Source organism: Astatotilapia calliptera, chromosome 8 (genome assembly GCF_964374335.1).
Source record: "Astatotilapia calliptera chromosome 8, fAstCal68.1, whole genome shotgun sequence".
Taxonomy (NCBI): Eukaryota; Metazoa; Chordata; class Actinopteri; order Cichliformes; family Cichlidae; genus Astatotilapia; species Astatotilapia calliptera.
The window spans coordinates 7,593,593-7,613,485 of record NC_137429.1 but is presented as its reverse complement, the minus strand read 5'-3'; the positions used below and the strand labels follow the sequence as shown (position 1 = coordinate 7,613,485).

General features: G+C 40.6%; 1 protein-coding gene across 7 annotated transcripts in view; it reads left to right on the top strand.

The window, feature by feature from the left end:
* Window positions 1-19,893, top strand: part of sdk2b (sidekick cell adhesion molecule 2b) — a 276,275-nt gene that overhangs the window by 254,102 nt on the left and 2,280 nt on the right. For 3 of the 7 annotated variants that reach the window (XM_026178231.2, XM_026178228.2, XM_080305394.1), the window contains exons 31-44: window positions 134-237; window positions 1,303-1,373; window positions 1,985-2,114; window positions 2,778-2,834; window positions 3,598-3,699; window positions 3,904-4,019; window positions 4,407-4,593; window positions 6,093-6,230; window positions 6,591-6,800; window positions 6,881-7,006; window positions 8,152-8,316; window positions 8,477-8,617; window positions 11,322-11,481; window positions 15,786-15,915. In XM_026178231.2, coding sequence (XP_026034016.2) covers window positions 134-237; window positions 1,303-1,373; window positions 1,985-2,114; window positions 2,778-2,834; window positions 3,598-3,699; window positions 3,904-4,019; window positions 4,407-4,593; window positions 6,093-6,230; window positions 6,591-6,800; window positions 6,881-7,006; window positions 8,152-8,316; window positions 8,477-8,617; window positions 11,322-11,481; window positions 15,786-15,915 — 1,837 coding nt within the window. The remainder of the gene's footprint in view (window positions 1-133; window positions 238-1,302; window positions 1,374-1,984; window positions 2,115-2,777; window positions 2,835-3,597; window positions 3,700-3,903; window positions 4,020-4,406; window positions 4,594-6,092; window positions 6,231-6,590; window positions 6,801-6,880; window positions 7,007-8,151; window positions 8,317-8,476; window positions 8,618-11,321; window positions 11,482-15,785; window positions 15,916-19,893) is intronic. The other 4 variants (XM_026178233.2, XM_026178229.2, XM_026178235.2 and 1 more) reach the window with 3 other exon arrangements.

The following is a 19,893-nucleotide window of genomic DNA, read 5'->3' as shown; positions in this document are numbered from 1 at the left end:
TATGCCTAATAGTTTGCTTCTAAACCTCGCAGTGAGACTCTCTTTTTGATGTATGGAGTTTAAAAAGTTTGAAGTTTCAATGCTGCAGTTTGTGATAAAGATTGATGTGCTTTTCTGTGCTTTCATCCCTAAGGCTGAAACCCTTCACATCTTACCAGTTCAGAATAAAAGCCACCAATGACATAGGGGACAGCGAGTACAGTCAGGAAAGTGAAGCAATCACAACTCTACAGGATGGTAAGAGTAACACGATGAGCAAAAATCTTTATTCTCATCGTTTACAGCATAAAAATCTGATGACATGATGCATCGTTTACCTTGATCAGAAAGAAGTGGGTCTATTTTTGATTGCTGTTAACTAAGGTAAGACTAAAAGAGTCCAAGTTCAAGTCAAAACGTGCTTGTTTGGAGACAGGTTTCCTGTGACCAGCCAACTTGTGCAATCACCTTGCACTTAAACATGGCCCAGAGGTTGAGGGTGTTACATGCTTAACGTCTGGACAACCAATTGGTTACCACAACTGCTTGGCAACAAAGTGGTTTGGGACAACTTGGCTGCCGACTGCAAGTTATTCAAAAATAAACTTTTTTGAACATCTATTTTTGCTCTTGTGTGACTCATCCTTAAGCACAAACTTGGTATAAAGCTGGAAATGTCTTGTCTGGCTTGCTCTGTAGCTAATAAGAAGTGCCTCTAAAGCTTACTCGTATGTAATTTTTTGAATGTATGCATGTCATATTGATGTATGGCACATTTATGGTGTGTTGTGCAAGACACTTTCTTGGTGAATGTGGTCATTTTCATTTAGTGACACTCTCAAGCTGTCAGCCAGTGTGAACGCTAGTGTTCATTTTCACAAAACAAGCTATTCCTTTGTGACATCTTTTATATGTTAGTGTATAGTATCAAGTTGTTATTTAAAATGTAGGTTAAGTTTAAACACAAAAAGTCAGAGGTATGACTTTGATCTGTATCATAGTGAAAACAGTTTTATGTCTGCATCAATTTGCCTTTTGCTGTGATTTGGACATTACTGGCAAAGACAACAACAACTGCACCATCATGAGACAAAAGAGCAACTTTATAAAAGAAAACAAAAGTTTGCCCAGTGGTGCTTATCCAAATCAAGAAACTCTGCTGATCTTTCCCTCAGCTATTTCTGACTCATCAATGGTTCTTCTGTTGTGGCTGTTGTGTATTTATGCTCCATGAATGCCACTGCACATGGATAGGTTAAGCATCTTGAATTGTGCAGATTTTCAGGTCAATTTAGCTCATTTATTTCACTTTTATTACCCCAGTGCCTGACGAAGCGCCCTCGATTCTCTCTGTCACGCCATACACAACAACGTCAGTGCTGATCCGCTGGCAGGTAAGAACAAACAAAACAACTTTATATATATGTTTTCAAACTTCGTGATCTGTTCGAGTGTGGGAAAGTGGCTTCTAAGAGAGCTTGATAGCAAACAGCAAGGCCTATACTTACAGTATAGACTGATAAACACACTGCCACACTGTCTGCGTAATAAAAAGCACCCTCACCCGCATTCCCACCTGAATTAACAGGTCATAAAAAGAAAAACAGGAGGCTCTGAGACACAATTTTAGTTTTATGGAGAACACTTGTAGACTTTATGAGGATCGAGAGTTGCTTGTGCTTTTTTTCTTTCTTCTGTGGGTTTGTTCCTCTCATTGTTTAATCAAAGGGGATTTTTCTTCAGCTTGGTGTGACATGGCGTGATTTTGTTTTTTCTGTCTGTGTATAACAGTTACTCTAAATCTTCTTAGTTGATGGTAAGTTAATGACAAATGTCAGTAATAACTGGGGGGGGGTTTGGCAGTTTTTTAGCAGTGAAGAAAAAAACTTGTTAAAAGGAGTTGGATCACTTGGATCGCATGTAGTCTTCCAGGCTATCTGTAGGTATCAGATGTACAGTGATGTGCTACATTAGACTAACAGTAAGTCTGCATTTTTCTCCTCAGCCCCCCTCAGAGGAGAAGATAAATGGTATCTTACTGGGCTTTCGCATTCGATACCGCGAGCTGCTGTATGACCGTCTCCGCAGTTATATTCACACAGTCAACAGTGCATCCACCTGGGCTGAGCTCTCTGGTGAGAAATAACTGCTACCAACAAAATACATTTTATTATGCCACCACCTACACTATAGGATCCTAAGAAAAATGAATTGTGTACTATAACAAGTGGTATATTGCATTAACTGGAACTCTCCGGTGTGCGATTTGAAATGTGACATTATGAATTTAAAGACCATAAAGAAATAACCGAGGTTAGAAATTGCACATCAAGAAATACAGTCCTGCGCTTTACTTCAGTAACACATAATTATAAGTCTCTGTTATGGTTGATTATTCACATGCTGTCTTTATGCGTCAGCAGCCCCTTTTCCATTAGAGGAAAATTCTCACAAAGGCCTATACTGTTGCCAAGATTTCCCCACTGGTCTTGACACTTCACAGCAAAACATTTCATCTTGTGATCAGTGGTTATCAGCTGCAGGCTATTATTAGGTTTACTCTGGAGCCCTCTCTCTTTCTGCTGCTTTGTGAAACTTGGCCTATAATTTTCCTCTTGTTGACTCACTCTGTTGCTCATTCAGAGCTATGATCACCATCATTGGGTTGTTTTTTCTTATAATAATGTTGCTGCCCTCATTAACAGCAGCAAATTTTTGACTTTGAACCCTACTACCTTTGTCTCTCCACTTAACAGCTCTTATTTTGACTTTTTTTTTTATCCCTTTTTTTTGTGCAGCTCCCTACAGCCTCCGAAATCTGAGTGATTCAACGCTCACCCAGTATGAGTTAGACAGTAAGTTTCGTTATCTCTCTGCCTCTCGAAAGCACACATATAAACACAATAATTCAATCTGCAAACAAATTAGGTTGAAAAAACAAAACCAAAACTATTTTCCTTTTGAATCTCAATTTTTTTCTCAAGTGCCCGGCTTCCTAGAATAGAGAACTCAGAGTGTTAAGCAAATTAACACAACATTTGGCTGCTTATAATCACATTGCTCGGTACAAACACTTCTACTGAGGCCAGTGGAGCGCTTTGTACATAGAAATTCTTGAACACTGAATACACAAGCGTGCCTGGTCCAGCATGCTCTTTGGTTTGCACATGTCAGCTTATTTGGATGAGCACTGCAAAAGCAGATGGTCACATATTTCTCCTGTACCCCCACAATGCACAATTCGACAGACTCATAATTAAAGTGTCACTCTGTGAATTTGTAATTGAAATAGAAATGTCTTCCGAGGGCAGCAGTGTAAAATTCCGTGTAGTGTTGTTGTGTGGGTGGGTGTGAAACCATTCAGGGATCATATCCTATTTATTACGTTTTCTACTTCAACTAATTGTTTGGAGCACCAGGAGGGGGGGGGGGGGGGGTGTAGGGATGCAGACATGGATCCCCAGGAGGTCAGCAGACCTCTTTACAGTTAACTGCAGAGCAATGGTGACTTTCATAAATGGGAAGATATTCCCATGTAGGGATTTTGCATACATGTCACAGATTGGTGTTTGATATAATTCCTAACCTTATATTCCAAACTGTTTACTTCTACTGCAGAGCTAAGTAAACACAAGCGTTATGAGATACGCATGAGTGTGTACAACGCCGTGGGTGAGGGGCCAACCAGCCCTCCACAGGAGGTGTTTGTTGGAGAAGCAGGTATGCACACTTCCTCTTATGGGCAAATAGATTTTGGGGGGTCATTTATCTTTCTTAAATGCCAAGTCTGTTCAGTTTTAACTGAATAGTTTCTCCTTGAGGCTGTCATTTTCCTAGTAAACGCAATGAGCATAGTAATGAAAACAAATATTAAAATCGAAAAACGTCATCGTTAAATGCGATATATCTGAACGGCTGTCACAGTGCCGACGGCCCCGCCCCAGAATGTGGCTATTCAGTCCGCAACAGCCACCCAGCTGGATGTGACGTGGGACCCTCCACCTGTGGATGCACAGAATGGAGACATCCAGGGATACAAGGTCAGAGTCTCTGCAAAGTGCCGCGTCTGGCACAGGCTCAACATGCCTTACTGGCTCACTTTTAGAGTGCGGCGTAACAATACAACAGTGTTCTGTTTTTATCATTAAATATTTACATTTTAGTGGTTCACATGAGATTACATCCATCTGTTGTTAATCACTATTAAATTGATAATTTTACACTTTTAGCGAACAGCGTTTTCCAGAGGGGGTTTCAGTAAAAGGTTCCGTCTGCTGCTCAAGAAAACATTTGCAGGGAATAAAATATAATTGTGTATTTCCCATAGGGGAGTTTGAAATGGGACTGAGTTTCATAGAAGCAGAAATTGCTGCATTCCCTGAACAGTATCTGTAGATATTTATTTATGTCTGTGCTATTCCATGTAGATTTACTTTTGGGAATTCCAGCGTAAGAACGAGACTGAGCGGATGCGGACTCTGTTTATGCCTGAAGGAGGGGTGAAGCTGAAGAATTTGACTGGTTACACCACCTATATGATCAGTGTGGCTCCATTCAACGCCGCTGGGGATGGACCCCGAAGCCCACCAACGAGGGGACGCACTCAGCAAGCAGGTAAATGTGACAATTAGACGCCAGACGTGGCTATACAAAATCGTTTATCAGTATGAAAGAGCACAACAGTCGGGATCAAGCAGTGTAGTAAAACAAATATTTCTGTATATAACGCACGCACACATGATGGAGATGTTTTCTAAAAGAAAAGACAAGCTTAAGACAAATGTGGTAACATCGTGACAAGACTAAAGCAGATAAATTAGAGCGTGTACAGCCGTGTTTATTCATTTGTCATATTTATGTGCTGGTGGCAGCACCGATGTTAGTTTAGAGAACCCTGAGAGTTTTCTCAAAGTGGATGAGTCAGCCATGGGGAAAGAATTTGATTTGACGATGATGCTAATCGTTGTTGTCAGCAGCATGCCAAACGATGTTAGCGGAGCCACACACGGAGCATAAGTTTCTAATCAGCTAACCCATTCTAAACTTACTTGCTGAATTTCATCTTTTGTCTGATGCTATGAAAATTTTGTCAGCGAGCTTTGAGTCTCCAGGCATGCTTTATCAAAAAGGACCCCGTGCGTTGCCCCCTTTCTTTGTTCTTCTTCTTCTTTCTGTGACTCGTGGGACTTTCTACCTCCGTGCCCATCTGCAAATGTGTCAAAACAATATTTATCTTCCAAAAAGCCATTTTTGATGCGTTTTACTACTGTGTCCCAGACTAGTAAAAAGGGGAAAAAGGAAGGTGTGCACAGATCCTCTGTTTTCCCCAGTGCTTGCTGTTTTGAGAGGAGGAAACAGATGACAAGCTGGGAAGGGGGTGGCATGCATTAGGAGGATAGTTATCCCTTTTTATTTTTTTAAACAAAGAGGCTTTGTCTATTGCAAGCGTCTCACCCCCTGCTCAAGAAACTTAAAGGCAGCAGAGGAAAATGTGTTTCTCAGCACAGTGGTTTCAAGAGTTCAGCCTGTTATAATGGGGTCTCGAGGCAAAGAGTGTTCATTGTGATTATGAATTGCTCTGCCCAAGGTCAAACAAGTATACGTAAGCAATGCAGAACCTTTAAATCTGTATGTAGTTTAACAAAAAGTTTTTTTTATATAATCAGTGGAGTTCTGCTCATGCGCGGAGACTCAGACTTGCAGCAGTGGTTCTGGACCTCCAGAAGAGTTCTACTATAGAAACAAGAAACAGCACCAGTGGAGAATTGTGATATTTCCACGTTTATCTATATTTTGTTGTTAGCCTCAAGAATTCCCTTAACAAGGCTTTTTGTTCAGATGAGAAAACTGAATTAGAGAAGTATGCCTCTGTTTGAGGCCTTTGATGTAACCATGGGAAGGACCACTGTATTGATCAGACAGAAGAAATATATGTCATGACATTAAAATGGCTCGTGCAAAAATTTACTTGGTATTTCATGAGAGAAGTTCAACTGAAGGCTAGTGAAGCAAGGGTTGTTTTTTTGTTCAATCCACTCATCTGGTTGTTTTTTATTATTTGACAGAGTCATTCTACAAAAATTTTAGATGTTTTTGACATCTGTATGTTTCAGCTCCCAGTGCTCCCAGCTTCATTCACTTCAGTGAACTGACCACAACCTCCGTCAATGTGTCCTGGGGCGAGCCCACCTTCCCTAACGGCATCATTGAGGGCTACCGTCTGGTCTATGAACCCTCCACACCTGTAGATGGTAACAAATTCTTAACAATGTCAGTTTTCTCTGCACTAAATGGCTGCTGGCTATAAAAGCTTAATGCACACTACAAGATCTGAAGTTTTAGAGTCAACGCTTTTGCGTGTCAGTCGACCTTCTTGCAATCTTGTGATGTGCATTTCTTGAGCTACGCTAACCATTACATAAACAGCTCATTATTCATTGCAACCTTATACATATCTACTACTATCATCTTAAATAATACACTGCTTCGGTGCCAAAATGCAAACATGTTTCTAATTCCATTACTTTCTGTGTGCATTTGCGTATGTTGGGTGTGCTTGCACATTGCCTGGCCTGTGTAAGACCTGCTTTAAATGTGGTGTGTTTGTCTAGAGTCTTCAGTGGCCTGTGCCGACTGTCTCCACTCCCCCTCCCCCCCAGGCGTCAGTAAGACAGTGACGGTGGATGTGAAGGGGACCGGCCCTCTGTGGTTGAAGATCAGAGACCTGGCAGATGGTGTCACGTACAACTTCCGCATCCGGGCCAAGACCTTCATCTACGGGCCTGAGGTGGAAGCAAATATCACCACAGGACCAGGGGAAGGTAGTTGCAGTGATGTTTTGGAAAGCTGACATTTTGTCACTAGCCCTTTAAACACTTATTACTATGTTATTCTTTCTCAGGTGCCCCAGGACCCCCTGGAGAGCCATTTATTACGCGCTACAGTTCGGGCCTCACCATTCACTGGACCCCTGGAGACCCAGGACGTTCTCCCATAACACGCTATGTAATTGAGGCCAGACCCTCAGGTAGGGGATTTAGTACAGTGGTTTTGAAAGTGGGGTCTTGGGGAATCAGAGGGGTCAGCCATCCATAGCCAAGGGGACTGTAAAATACATTTTGCTGTAATCTTAGAAATTAATATCTAAATATTAAGAATAAATATCCAATCTATATCCCAATTTGATATGGTTGTGAGACATGAGATTCCATCTAAGAGTGCAAATGGAAGCAAGCATGTTTTTGAAAGACGTTTGGAGACTCCATGCTCTACAGGATCACCCCATCACTGGCCTTATGTTACCTTCTGTGAGATTTTGATTAAGGAAAGTGGTGTAAAGTGTCAACATCTGCTGCCCTGGAGTCAGTGTCCCTGGCATTTTAATGGGTTATTGATTCAGGCGCTACATTCAAGACAATTGGCATCCTGTTTCAACTGTGATTGACAAGTCCTGGCATGGCAATGAGGGTGATGGATGGTAGGTGACTCACAGGCAGAGATGTGTTTCACTGCTCCTGAGTGAGAATCGGAAAGGCTATCTAGTCCTACATTTTAAAGGTTTCAAGGACTGATAGGTATTTTATGGCAGTATAGATTAAATGGAGGGGGGGGGGGTCCCATATCCCATATCCCATATCCCCCTTATCCATATGCCGGTGGTGAAAAGTTTCTATAGTATCCAATTACTTGAAAAGTTATTTTTGCCTTTAGATCAAATTACGCTGTTTTTTTAAAAAATGTTTGTCAAAGTTCAGCAACATAAAAAATTTATATCCATACTTGGTTATATTTGTGTACCCTATCAAGGAGTCATAGCTACACATTTATTTACAAGCAGCAGGGTGTAATAAATGATCTCTGGCATGATTTCCATAGCAAGCAGCAAGACATCTAACGCTGCTTCATTTGAAATATGGCTGCTCCGCTATTTATGTTGTAGAATTTGTTGGTTGTAAATTTTTACGAGAGCAGTGAAATTGATGGATTGTGTAATATTTTTAAGAATTATCAATTACCCTCGGAGCTGCCAGCCAGGCCGGAGCCTTGTATCAAACAAACAAACAAACAGCCTGTTAACAATGACATATTGACACTGTTTAAATATTTTTTGCTTGCTTAACGAATATCGTCAGCCTCCTCCGACCCAATTTTTCCATTAAAATTCCATTACAGATGAGGGTTTGTGGGATATCTTAATCAAGGACATCTCCAAGGATGCAACATCGCACACATTTAACATGGACATCCTGAAACAAGGTGTCAGTTATGACTTTCGGGTCATTGGAGTGAACGACTACGGCTATGGCTCTCCGAGTCTACCTTCTCCCTCCATATCTGGTGAGCTTTCTTGTATTTGTTAATAGAATTGAATGACCTGAATTACATTAACTTTCGGGCTTAATTAAATCCCCTTAGGTCATTCAGACTTCACAGGAATGTGGCTACATGTTTTTAACAAGCATGAATTTCAATTTTCTGGGTTTTTTTTCTTATCTAGCCCAAAAAGTGGCTCCTTTCTATGAGGAATGGTGGTTCCTGGTCGTGGTGGCTCTAGTGGGACTCATCTTCATTCTGCTGCTAGTTTTCATCCTCATTATCAGAGGACAGAGCAAGAAGTATGCAAAAAAGTCTGAATCAGGTAAGTACACACAGTTGTGCAGCTAAGTGGAACATTTAACTATCATGGAAGCTTGTATTTCGCTTCCAGCCTGGTGGCATGGAGGGAATCTGATAACTTGCCTTTTTAAAATAAAACAGTAAAACTTATTACAGGGATTTTATTATTATTTTATTACTTTTGAAATACTGAGCAGAGAAATTGAGTTAACTTTGTTTTGTAGGGGGGTGAATTCTGCTTTTGAATGAATCAGGTCACTGACTGGGTTGCAGGGAAATAAAAAGCAGAGAAAGAGAGAAAGGAAGCAGGAACGGGGGGCATACTTGTCCATTCAGAGCAGCTCTGACATCAGCGGGTATTTCCCTCAGCTCAGCACTTTTGCCAGGGCTGTTTAACTGCCAGGCAGGGGAGGGGTGGGGTCCCTGTGGGTCACTGCCCATCTTTCTGACTGATGGAGAGAAAACAAGAGGTTCCTTCTCATTCCAGCACAAAGACACTCTCAAAGCCTCCATATCCTCCTCTAGGAATCTGGCCCAGGCCACTGGACCGACCGAATGCTATTTCTTTTTCTCTGTGTTGGCATAACCACCAATTGACCTTTAGTACCCTCGAGCAACCATGCAGGTCCTGGCCTGGCTGTGGCCACCTGTAGGATGACTGAAAGTGTTTCTAACCTATAACATGGTGAGAAATAGTCTCGAAAAATTAATCTTATATAGAAACCATCCTGTTCATATTGTTTAATATAGTAAAATCATGACACTTAAAGTCAAAGTTAAACATTTATGTCAATTGTGAGTTTAGCCCAGTCATTGGTTATAGATTATGAATGTGCTTCTTTATATACAGAATTAACAATAATGCTGCGGCTGACCTAAATTTATAGTATTGGTAAATACCAAAATCTTTTTAATGCTTTTTTTAACAGTTAAACCATCATTATCTGCAAGGTCTTTAACTAAAATGATATTTAATTTAATGCGAAAATATAATTATTGTTGTTATCCATGAATTTTCAAGTGTAATGTTTTACAACAGAGCTGGAAATATAGTAAAGCACATTATTAATTTTTGATTCAGATGCCAAATTGCATTTTTTTTACTTGCATTCCTGAACAGAAAAAAATTGTTTTGGTTTTTGAATCTTATGCTTGATTAATTTCTGACTTATTGGAGAGGTGCAGAGCCTGGCGCTCAAGTTTAGGTATAAAAACATACAATTTTTGACAGATGTCTAAAATATTTATGTTTCTCTGTTTTTATGATAGGTGGTTTAATAAATATGTTAAGCCCTGTCTATGTAATTTATACTAAATTTGTGTTGCTATATTCTAAGGGAATTTCCACTGACATGCCCTGCAAACCTGCCGAATTTCTCATTTTCATTCACATGTTTTTTGGACACTTGAAAATCTACATCGCTTGACTTGACGCTTATTAGGAAAAAGTTTACTTTACTGTTGAGGATTAGTTTGTAAGAATTATTACAGCTCTTGGAGCTGTCTGTTTAATAAAAAGCTAGAGTCTAAAATGGTTGGAATACCTAACAAAGACTGGAAACAGGGAATCAGCTAGCTGTATGAGGGAAAACACAATCCAACAACTAGCACTTCTGAACCTCACTAATTAACATCCCAAGCTAGCTAATCCCAGGGTATCTAAGTTAATCAGCTCTTGGCTCCAGTTACATATTTTGTTTTATTGATCTTTTCTTCTTACGCTTGGCTAGAAAGTGAAGAAGTGTATTTTTTTACAAATTGTGAGTTATTGCTGCAAGTCATAAATATGAATACTACTACAGTGGGGGAAATAATTATCTGATCCTTGCTGAATTTGTATGTTTGCTCACTTACAAAGAAATGGACGATCTCTATTTCTTTGTTTGATTTTAATGGAGTGACAAAAACCCATAAAAAAACATATCATAAAAATTATACATTGATTTAGATGTATGTGTGAAATCAGTATTTGGTTATCAAGGAAAACACAACTTGGTGGAGAAACCCAAGCAGTAAGTAAGATATCTTTTTTGGAGATGGTCACTGGGTTTGAACACGTTTCAGGAGGGACTTTGGCCTACTTCGCTATACTCAAACTCTCTAAATCCCGTCGTTTTCTTGGCTGCTACTTGGCTTCAGCAACAGATTTTCAAGAGGATTGAGATCTGGAGACTGTTCCTCTGTTTGGTCTTGGCCATGGTGGTGGAGAGGTTGGAAGGGAAGAAAATATTCTCTGGACAGGCGTGCTTTACACACATAACAAGTTGAGATCAGTATCTATAATTGATTGATTATAATCTGTGTGCCACACGAGCACACAGGCAGTTTGTCCCCTAGGGATCATATACTTAATTCACTCAATCACAAATCAGTTTATAACTGTTATGTAGAGTTTTTTCTGGATTTCTGGCTGATATTCTGTTTCTCGCTAAAATTAGAGACTGTATGTTTCTTTGTAAGTGAACAAACTTACAAATTCAGTAGGGAATCAAATAATAGCTCCCCCCGCTGTATTTACTTCAACAATTTGAACCTTTAAAATAAACACAATGACATCTGACGGCATGACTGATGAAGTAAAAGCCTATGTAATAAAAAGTGTAGACAGCTTTGGGAATAAAATGTTATTTCAGTATTGAGAATTTAAAGGGGAAAAAAAGATCACGTAGTTCCATCAGTTTTCCCAGACACTAACCTGCCTGTCCATCTGGCCTGTGGTCACACAGTGTCTCTGTACGTGTGTCCAGGTAACAACTCCAACTGTAACGCTCTCACCCACGGAGATATGGTCAGCCTGGATGAAGGACGTTTCCCAGCTCTGGAACTTAACAATCGACGGCTGTCTGTAAAAAACTCTTTCTGCCGGAAGAACGGCGTCTACACCAGGTGAGTGAGCAACACATTTCCAAGAAAATTCATGTTCCGATAATATTTAAAAGAAAAGCTTAATTTAATGTCCAAATGAAACAGCCATATGGTAAAAATAATTGGGTAATCTGTGGAAGCTATACCTCATGCCTGAAAACACTTTCAGCTCTGTTGAAAAAAAAAATACTCTTGACAACTCAAATGCACTTCTTCCGCTATCTAAAAGCAGCATATAAAGAGACTCACTGCAGCCTCTCTTAATGAGCTTCTGTATTTCTGTGAATTCCCAGCAATACTGGTCTTGAGGCCATGGCCTTGTTTTAAAAACCAATCACTGTGACTGACACCTGTGCTGAGAATACTGCACGAACTAAGTCATAAGTCCAGGTTTAGATGTGACTGCACACTTTGTGTTAGCTCATTAAAACCTGTTTATTCTGCATATAAGATGTGGATTTATAGACAGCTGCTTTCATGTTGTTTTTGGACAGACTGTCAGTTATGTCATGTGGATATTACTATCCTTTGAGTGAAAAGAATGCAAATGAGACAAATGCATTCTCTGACTGTTTCTATATACCGGTAAGTAACAGTAAGCTGGAGAAATATGTTTGGTTGTGTCTTTCTATGAGTATATGTGTGTGTGTAACCTTGAGGACAGATCAAAGCAGGCACAGGTCTTTGAGATGCTTCCAGGCAGCTTCCTACTACTGTGTCTCTGACTTGAAGGGGGAGGCTCAGAGGGAAAGAATGCACAGATGTACAGTCAGCATTCTTTGAACTCAGCCCATAGCGAAGGAAACCAAATCCCAACACCTGAGTCTCCGATTATAGATTAATGCCACATCTTGATCTCTGGTCTCTGAATACCAAAGACAGGATGAAGTTCTTTTGCGTTATACCAGGATCAGAAATCAAACACGTTCCTAATCCTCCTGTATTCATTTTAATTCAGAACTGTGTCAGACAGCAAATGCCATTTGAAGCTGATCCTCACAGAGATTTTCTCTATGTGGAGATTATTTGTTCAGAGTTTAATACAAGGGCCAATATGTCTGGTGGAGAATCTCAACGCACAGGGATTTCAGTACCGTTGGACACCGATGACTTAATCTGCCCCGCTTAAACTTTAAGTGTACCTTTTTCCTGTAAGGAGATCAAAATAGATAAACACATCAATCTGGTAAAATATAAAGAATTTAGATAAAGTGTGGTCTCATAAACATATATATATATATATATATGGCAGTAGTAATGAGTGCACACTAATAGCACATAAACGGCATGCTATCAAACCAAAGAACTCTAAATACGTCTCAGGTTTGGCATTCAAATTCTTCTATGATCAAGAGGGAGGGATTAAGAGTGCAATCCCTTCTTGGCTTTGTAGTAGCGTCTTTTTGTTTTTTGAAACCAACTTTGACACTGGTTGTGGGTTTAAAGAGGTCTCGGCGAGGTAATTCAGTGTAGATTAACATGGTTTTAAACACTCTTGAGTGACAAAGCTTCCGAACACTTCAGACATGTTAATGAGTCCCTTCAGGCGATTGTAGCAAGAGAGCCTGGTAATGAGTAAAGACCAGGGGGCAGATTTGATTTCACCCTCTGGTTCTCATTCCTTACCTGACGTGCTGCTGACTGAATTTTGCTGTGAGAGGATTAAGTGGACCCTTCTCCGTCCAAATGAGAGCGCTGATAAATAATTTACGCCTCATTCAACAGTGTATGCGAGTCAAGGAGAAGGGGGTGAAAGTGGGCTGAGATTCCTCAGTGTTTTAAAACGGGCAGTTTATCATAATATCCCAGTAGGCTCGCAATAGCTGTTCTTCACTTTGGCTCGATTCTTTGTTTGGCTGTGTTAGGAGGGGGCTTGCTAAGAGGACTACAGAGGAATGCAAGTTGCTGAAGGTTACTTTGTGGAGTCCTTCTGGGGATAAGTGCAGATAAAAATTCAGACCTGTGATTATGGAAAAATTATACTCCTGGGGGAAATTTCCTCTGTCATTAACTTAAAAATCCAGTAACATTTACACTGATGCAAAGCTTTGTTGTTAAACGGATCACTAAAGGATGCTGGAGAATTGGGGAAAAAAGATAGCTTGTTATTGCATTATTTATACTTCTGTATTGGTGATACTCAGTTTAATTTTTTTTATATAAGATATAAAAGAACGCATAAAAAACACAACAACATACTAAGAGGGGTAGTAGAAGTAGGTCGATTGCATTTACATTAATAGGTAAAAACAGTAGACATGCTGTGTACAAATGTAGCGACCCTCCTCCAAGGGCGCTCCTCCAATACTCAAATGTATATAAATGAATATACATGTGCATAGAAAAAAAGAAGAAGAAAAGAATTATTCAATATGGCAGCCCTGGCAGAGTCCAACTCCCACCAGGAATGGGTCTTGCTGCAGTTGCACAAGGACTGGATGATCTGTACAACTGCACCAGTGGGCCAGTCGCCCCATCCTCCTGAAGCACCTCCTACAGGATGTCCCAGGAGACATGGTCAAATCCCTTCTCCAGGTCCGCAAAACACATGCAGACTGTTTGGGCAAACCTCCCCTCAAATTACCTCAAGAGGGTAAATATCAAGAGGATAAATAACTGATCCAATTCCTTTAGCCAGATTCACCAGCTTAGGATCAAACTGCAGGGACCTCTGCCCTTTACTGCTGCCTGATCCACAAGCTTAATAAACTAATTGAAACTCAAGGGAAAAACAAGGGCGAGAGAGTACGTTTTCACTTGGGATTTGAAGACTGTTCGTGAGGTAGATGATGTAAATTTAGGAGGGAGGCGGAAATGTGACTGGTTTGATCTTTGAGTCAAATTTAAGAAAGGAATAAAAGATGACACCAAGATTGTCAATCTAAGATTCTCAGTCATGTAGAAAGAGCACACGAATTAGAAAAACTTGAGCTCATTGTATAGGAGCACTCCATTGTACATGTTTCAATTTTCTAAAGTTAAGTGAATTAACTTTAGTTTAACTCTCAGAGTGTAATTGAGTTAGAGCTTGCTTTGTGATTTCCCAGTGGAGTTTTCCATTTCGTCCACACTGCACTCAAAGTACCAGCCCTGTGAAAACTGCTGGAATTTACCCGCATTTTTGAAATGCTCTCCAAATATATTTATATGGAAAATGCTTATGCAAATGCACTTTCAATGTGTGGAGCGGCTGTGTGTGCACTCCAGCAGCTCCACTGGCAGCGACTGCCGGCCGACGCTGTGGCCTGGAAAGTCAACAGGAGTCAGTATGTCCAAGTAGTCTCCGCCAAACCAGCACCAATCAGCAGAAACAGATGGGTGTTTATTTAGGAGGACTAGGAACAGTGGAAAATGTGGAGGAGATTAGGAACCAAGAGCTTTTTTATTACTCTCATATTTACTGAAAACACCCCTGACAGAAGCGCACCATTTTAGGGAATGCTTTTTTCCAACTATTTCACGTTTTTCCCATTCCATCTTTCTTTCAGTTTTCAGGTTCATTGAACACCTTGTCCCTATCCTCCCTTCCCCCACACTTTAATGATCCTCCCTTTCCTCGGCCACCTCTCTTTAAGCTTCTATCTGAATTCCAAATGTGATAACCTAAGTATGCGCACTGACACATTAATCCATGCCATCATTTTGTGTAGTGTGCAATAACATTTACCCGAGCAAAGCCTGAGGCTGCAATTTGTTTGATGACCCCTTGAGTTCAGTTTATAATTTAGTCACAAGAGCCTAGTGGTTTGACATTCCACAGCCCACAGTGAGGACTGAATCAAGGAAATTATTCACTGCAGAAGAGACAGGCTGTAAGCAGCCATCTCATGAGTGTCCCATGATTCTCATCTAGTTGCCCTCCTACACACATTGAAAGAGAGAACACATGTGAGCTTGACAGGAAGCCCTAACTGTAGTGTCTCAGACGTTAGAGAGAACATCTAGAGTCACGGCATTTGCTTGCTTATCAAAAACTGTATTGACTACAATTTCTAATTTTAAAGGAACAAATCTATACAAAGAATAAGTAATAAGACAGTTAACCCAGGTTTTAATAGACTGGGAGTATTCTTTAAGTTTCTTTTTACTATTTATTGGAATAGAGCAGCAGAGAGATGACATGAAAGCTGGAAGAAAACAGTCTTGTGGTAGATTTGAAACTGGGCCTCTCCATTAGCCTGCTCAACCCAGTGAGATGTACTGGCATTTAAAATACAACCTGATTTATTCCAAAAGGTTTTGTTTTTGAAAAGCCAGGGTTTCTTTTGTTAAGTTTGACAACCAGTTTGAATCAAACTAATTGTGTGCATTTACTCTTTGATCAGGTCTCCTCCCAGGCCCAGCCCAGGCAGTCTTCACTATTCGGACGAGGATGTCAGCACCAAGTACAACGACTTGATCCCTGCAGAGAGCAGCAGCCTGACTGAAAAACCCTCGGAAATCTCAGACTCACAGGTGCAATAGCATTATATTGTTTTATACTGCATCTTCCCTAAGTAGTATTTCAGTCCTGTTTGTACCTGTGTACGTGTACCCACCGTCATCTCCTCAAATTCCTCAGGAATTCAGCTTTGCATTGTCAGCTGTTCTGTGGTTTTTTTGCCTGTTCATGCTGGTGTCCTTTCTGTGTCACCCATCTCAATGTGTTTGGCCTGCAGAGGTCATAAGATACAGCTACAGTAATGCACATGGCGAGATGAGAGATTAATGACTCTGCTTACTGGTGGCAAAGCAGTTTTTAGACCAGGCAGTAACCTGTGGAGAATGTCACTCTACAAACATCCACCTGAGATCTAGGTCACTGCACTCAGCCACAGCACTCGTTATGTAAGGCAGCGAGAGGGCATGCACTCTGCAAAATTTATTTTCCAGCTAGCTACGTAGTAAAAATTGCCTCTCCAGACAGATAGTTTATCCAATATTCCTTTTCAGCAAGTCAGATCAGAGTTAGTTAAATTGATCTCTATGGAAAAAAAGAGCACTGTATTGGATCTTGATAGTTAAAACGCGATCATAATTTTGAGTTTGTTTGAAGTTTTAAAGTCTTCTGTTCGGACTGATAGATTATTAAAAACTGATGTCAGAATGTCTGACTTGTGGCCTTTGTGCTGAGCCAAACTGCTTTTACCCAGCGAGTGTGATCAATAAATTGTGCCCTTCTGTCTGTCTGCATCTGTCTTTCTATTGATCAGCGTGTGCCATCTTGGCTTTTGTCTGTTCTCATTCTCACGCTTTTAACCAAATTAAATTTCTTCTGTCTGGTCTTATGTGCGTATACACTATGCTGTTTCTGTTTTCGTTTATATCACATCCTCTCTGTGGTTTTTGTGATTCATCTTGCAATCTGCAGTCTGGTTTGGAGCCTTGCAAGATAAAAGCATCAGGGGAAAGTAGTCTGGAATTCCCTTGCTATCAGGCTTCCTTCAGTTTTTTTCTTTCACCTGGGAATTCTTTGCTCTCTGTATTTTCCCAAATTATCTTGGAAAATCTTTCAGATAAATAAGTCTGTAGTGTGAATTCCAAAAGCCAGAAATCTCTCCCCACCTCGCTTTATCGGGACCTAAGTCATGCTTCCAGATCAAATAGAAATCTCTCTACAATGAAGTGCTACAGACAGGACCTTTCACAGCACCATAACATCCCCTCAAATGAAGCATTTCAACATTTCAACGCCTGTCTGACATATCTACCATTCACACTTGTGTATTGTCAAGCATGGCCCTAATGCAGTTACTGCCCCCCTTGGATGACGACACTTGTCTGCTGCCACTCTGCACATTCGAGGGGTCGATGTTGGCTTTGATGGAGTGAAATGCACAGAGCCTTTCTGTTAGCCCAAGGCTCCCCTGCCATGCTCCTGACAGACCACCATATCAGCACCAGTGGTGCTCAAAAAATCTAGGAATGTTCTTTGAAGTTTTATTGAGCGGATAACTCATAGCTATCAGTATGACATTGTGCTGTCTGTCCTCCTTAATCCCCGCGGCCTCCCCCAGCAGGTATAAGTTCACTATTGTGCTCCTCGTGAAGAGGGGATTTGGAGAAAGCCAACATTGACTTGGCAAGGCAACAGGGTCACCATTACTGTTCTGCTCCCCTGCAGGTAGAGACCTATTGACTTCCCTTTTTCCTTTAGAGTGTAGGTTTTCTCGCTTTCCAAGGTTGTCTCTGTGGCAATGTCTTTGTGTGTAATTTAAAGCCGAAACCAGTTAAAGGCAAATGACCTCATCTCTGAGTCATATTAAAGATTATGTTTATTCTGCAGAGTGGCATTCCAAGGGAGAGAGATGAAAATGTCGGCTTTCTCTCACATACTTTTTCTTTCAGACTTTGCCGCTCTCTTTCTCCATCCTAATACTCGCTGCCTCTGTGGTTACTGCAGCTTTTTTTTGGCTGAGACTCAACCGACAATATTATCTGTAATGTTTGGATTGTCACTAATGACAACACACTAATTTTGACCAGCCACGTTTAAAGTTTCATGTCATAACCCAGAATAAAGTTCAGTTGCGACCGCAAATAAATAAGAGTTGATATTAATAGCTTTTTGGCTTGTGTACAAAACAGAGGTTATTGGAAAGACGCAGACATTTATATTGGCTGGATGGGATGAAGCGCATGTAAAACGAGCATTAAACTGACATGCTTCCTTAAACTAGGCATCACTTCTAAAGGGAAAAATCTGAATAAATGCACATGCTTCCATTATGCATTTCATCTTTCTGGGGCAGCTCTAATGATCAATAAGATTTTAAATTTCTCTGAATATAATTGTTCTGATTAAGCAATATGAAATTTACTAGTTGGAGACTGGAACTACAAAGGAGGCTTAGGCCTTGCCTTGATGGTGGCAGTATGCTACTTTGCTTTGATAAAGCTGGTATTTTAGCGCTAGCAAAAGTGTCCCATCTTCTCCTTTCCAATTTCCTGCACAGCTTTTGCTAAAAGCTCATAATGATATATGTGCTGTGAATGTGCAGGGATTTCAAGTCCCCTCCAGCCCCATATACACTGCCATTGTCTTTATCTCAAAGGACCCCTGCTGTGTTCACTTCATCAATAAGAGTGACTTAGACAGCATCCCCTTTCTCCCCCTCCTCTTTGCAATAATCCATAACAAGAGGACAAAGGGCCGACTGTTGGGGTATGCATCAATTTTGGGGGGGATGGGGTTGGGACCTTGCTTTCCAGAGAATTTATTTACAAAGTGCAGTAATTAATTCAAAGCGCTTTTAACATGACTGTAAGTCTATGTCATTTCTGGAGCAACACATCCAAATAAAAAGGGGAATAATTCAGACGGTGGCAAACACAGAGATGACAGCAAGCTCATTTTCAGCAAGCCGATGTCAAATCTCAAATAGATTGTCTGAACGCCTACATGGTTTGTTGATGATGACCAATTTATCTCCAAGAAACTGTAATTCTGACCCATGATTGATGCACATCTTTGTCATGTTTTTTCTCAATTTTATTTCCTCCTCTCCTTTGTTGTTTTCCCTCTTCTTTGCTAGCAACTGTAAACAGGATCACAAGGCAACTTTATTATGCCGATGATAAAATAAAGTACTGTCAAGAGGTTTCGCTAGTTAATTGGATAGATGTCTTAATCTCTTTCACCGCCTAATTTAACATCAAAATGATGAAAAAATGCTTAATAATTGACGCAGGCAGGCTGGTATGTGTCTGTCTTACACATATCCTTGCATAAATGAGACGGTTATTCCCTTGAGGCTGAGGTGCAATGCTGCATTTCATGCCTAAAGTCTGTTTCTGTCACACCATTCAGCTCTAGTAATTAGCTTGTAATGAGTTGAAATAAGGAGCTGTATCAAGGGCTGCGCGGCCCCAGAGGCAAATTGTTAAGCATCTTTACTTTAGGTTACTCAATTGCATCCGTGTGTTATTTCTGTTAAATATTGGTGATAAACCAAAAGCAAAGGCAGACAGATTGGAGCGCTGTACTTGTAAGCAGAACAATTTAACAGTCACAACATCTGTTGCACACACTCGAAAATTGTGTCGGAGCAGGCAGGAGGATGCAATTCCCTGTGTCAACACTTGGTCTACAGTCACGCTTTCCCGTTGCCACACACGGCTAGAGTGGTTTTTCATCTCTCAATGCTGGCTTAATTCTTTTAGAGTGAAGTAATGCCACTTGAAGTGCCTCAGTGTGTCTTGCTGGTCCACTGTGAATGGATGTTTTTGTGTTGCTGTGCTGCTAAATAGACTGGTATGAATAGAATGCTTCTCAGACCTAAGTGTTTTAAGTGTTTACAACTGGGTGACAATATTGCAAACAAAAACACAAATACTGAGCCATCCCACACTCTGGCTCTCCTTTATTGAGAGGAAAAACGATATAGAAGAAAGGGGGGAAAATAGGAGGTATGTTAAGGGGAACGTGGCTTGTGCAGTATCTGCCTTTGATTA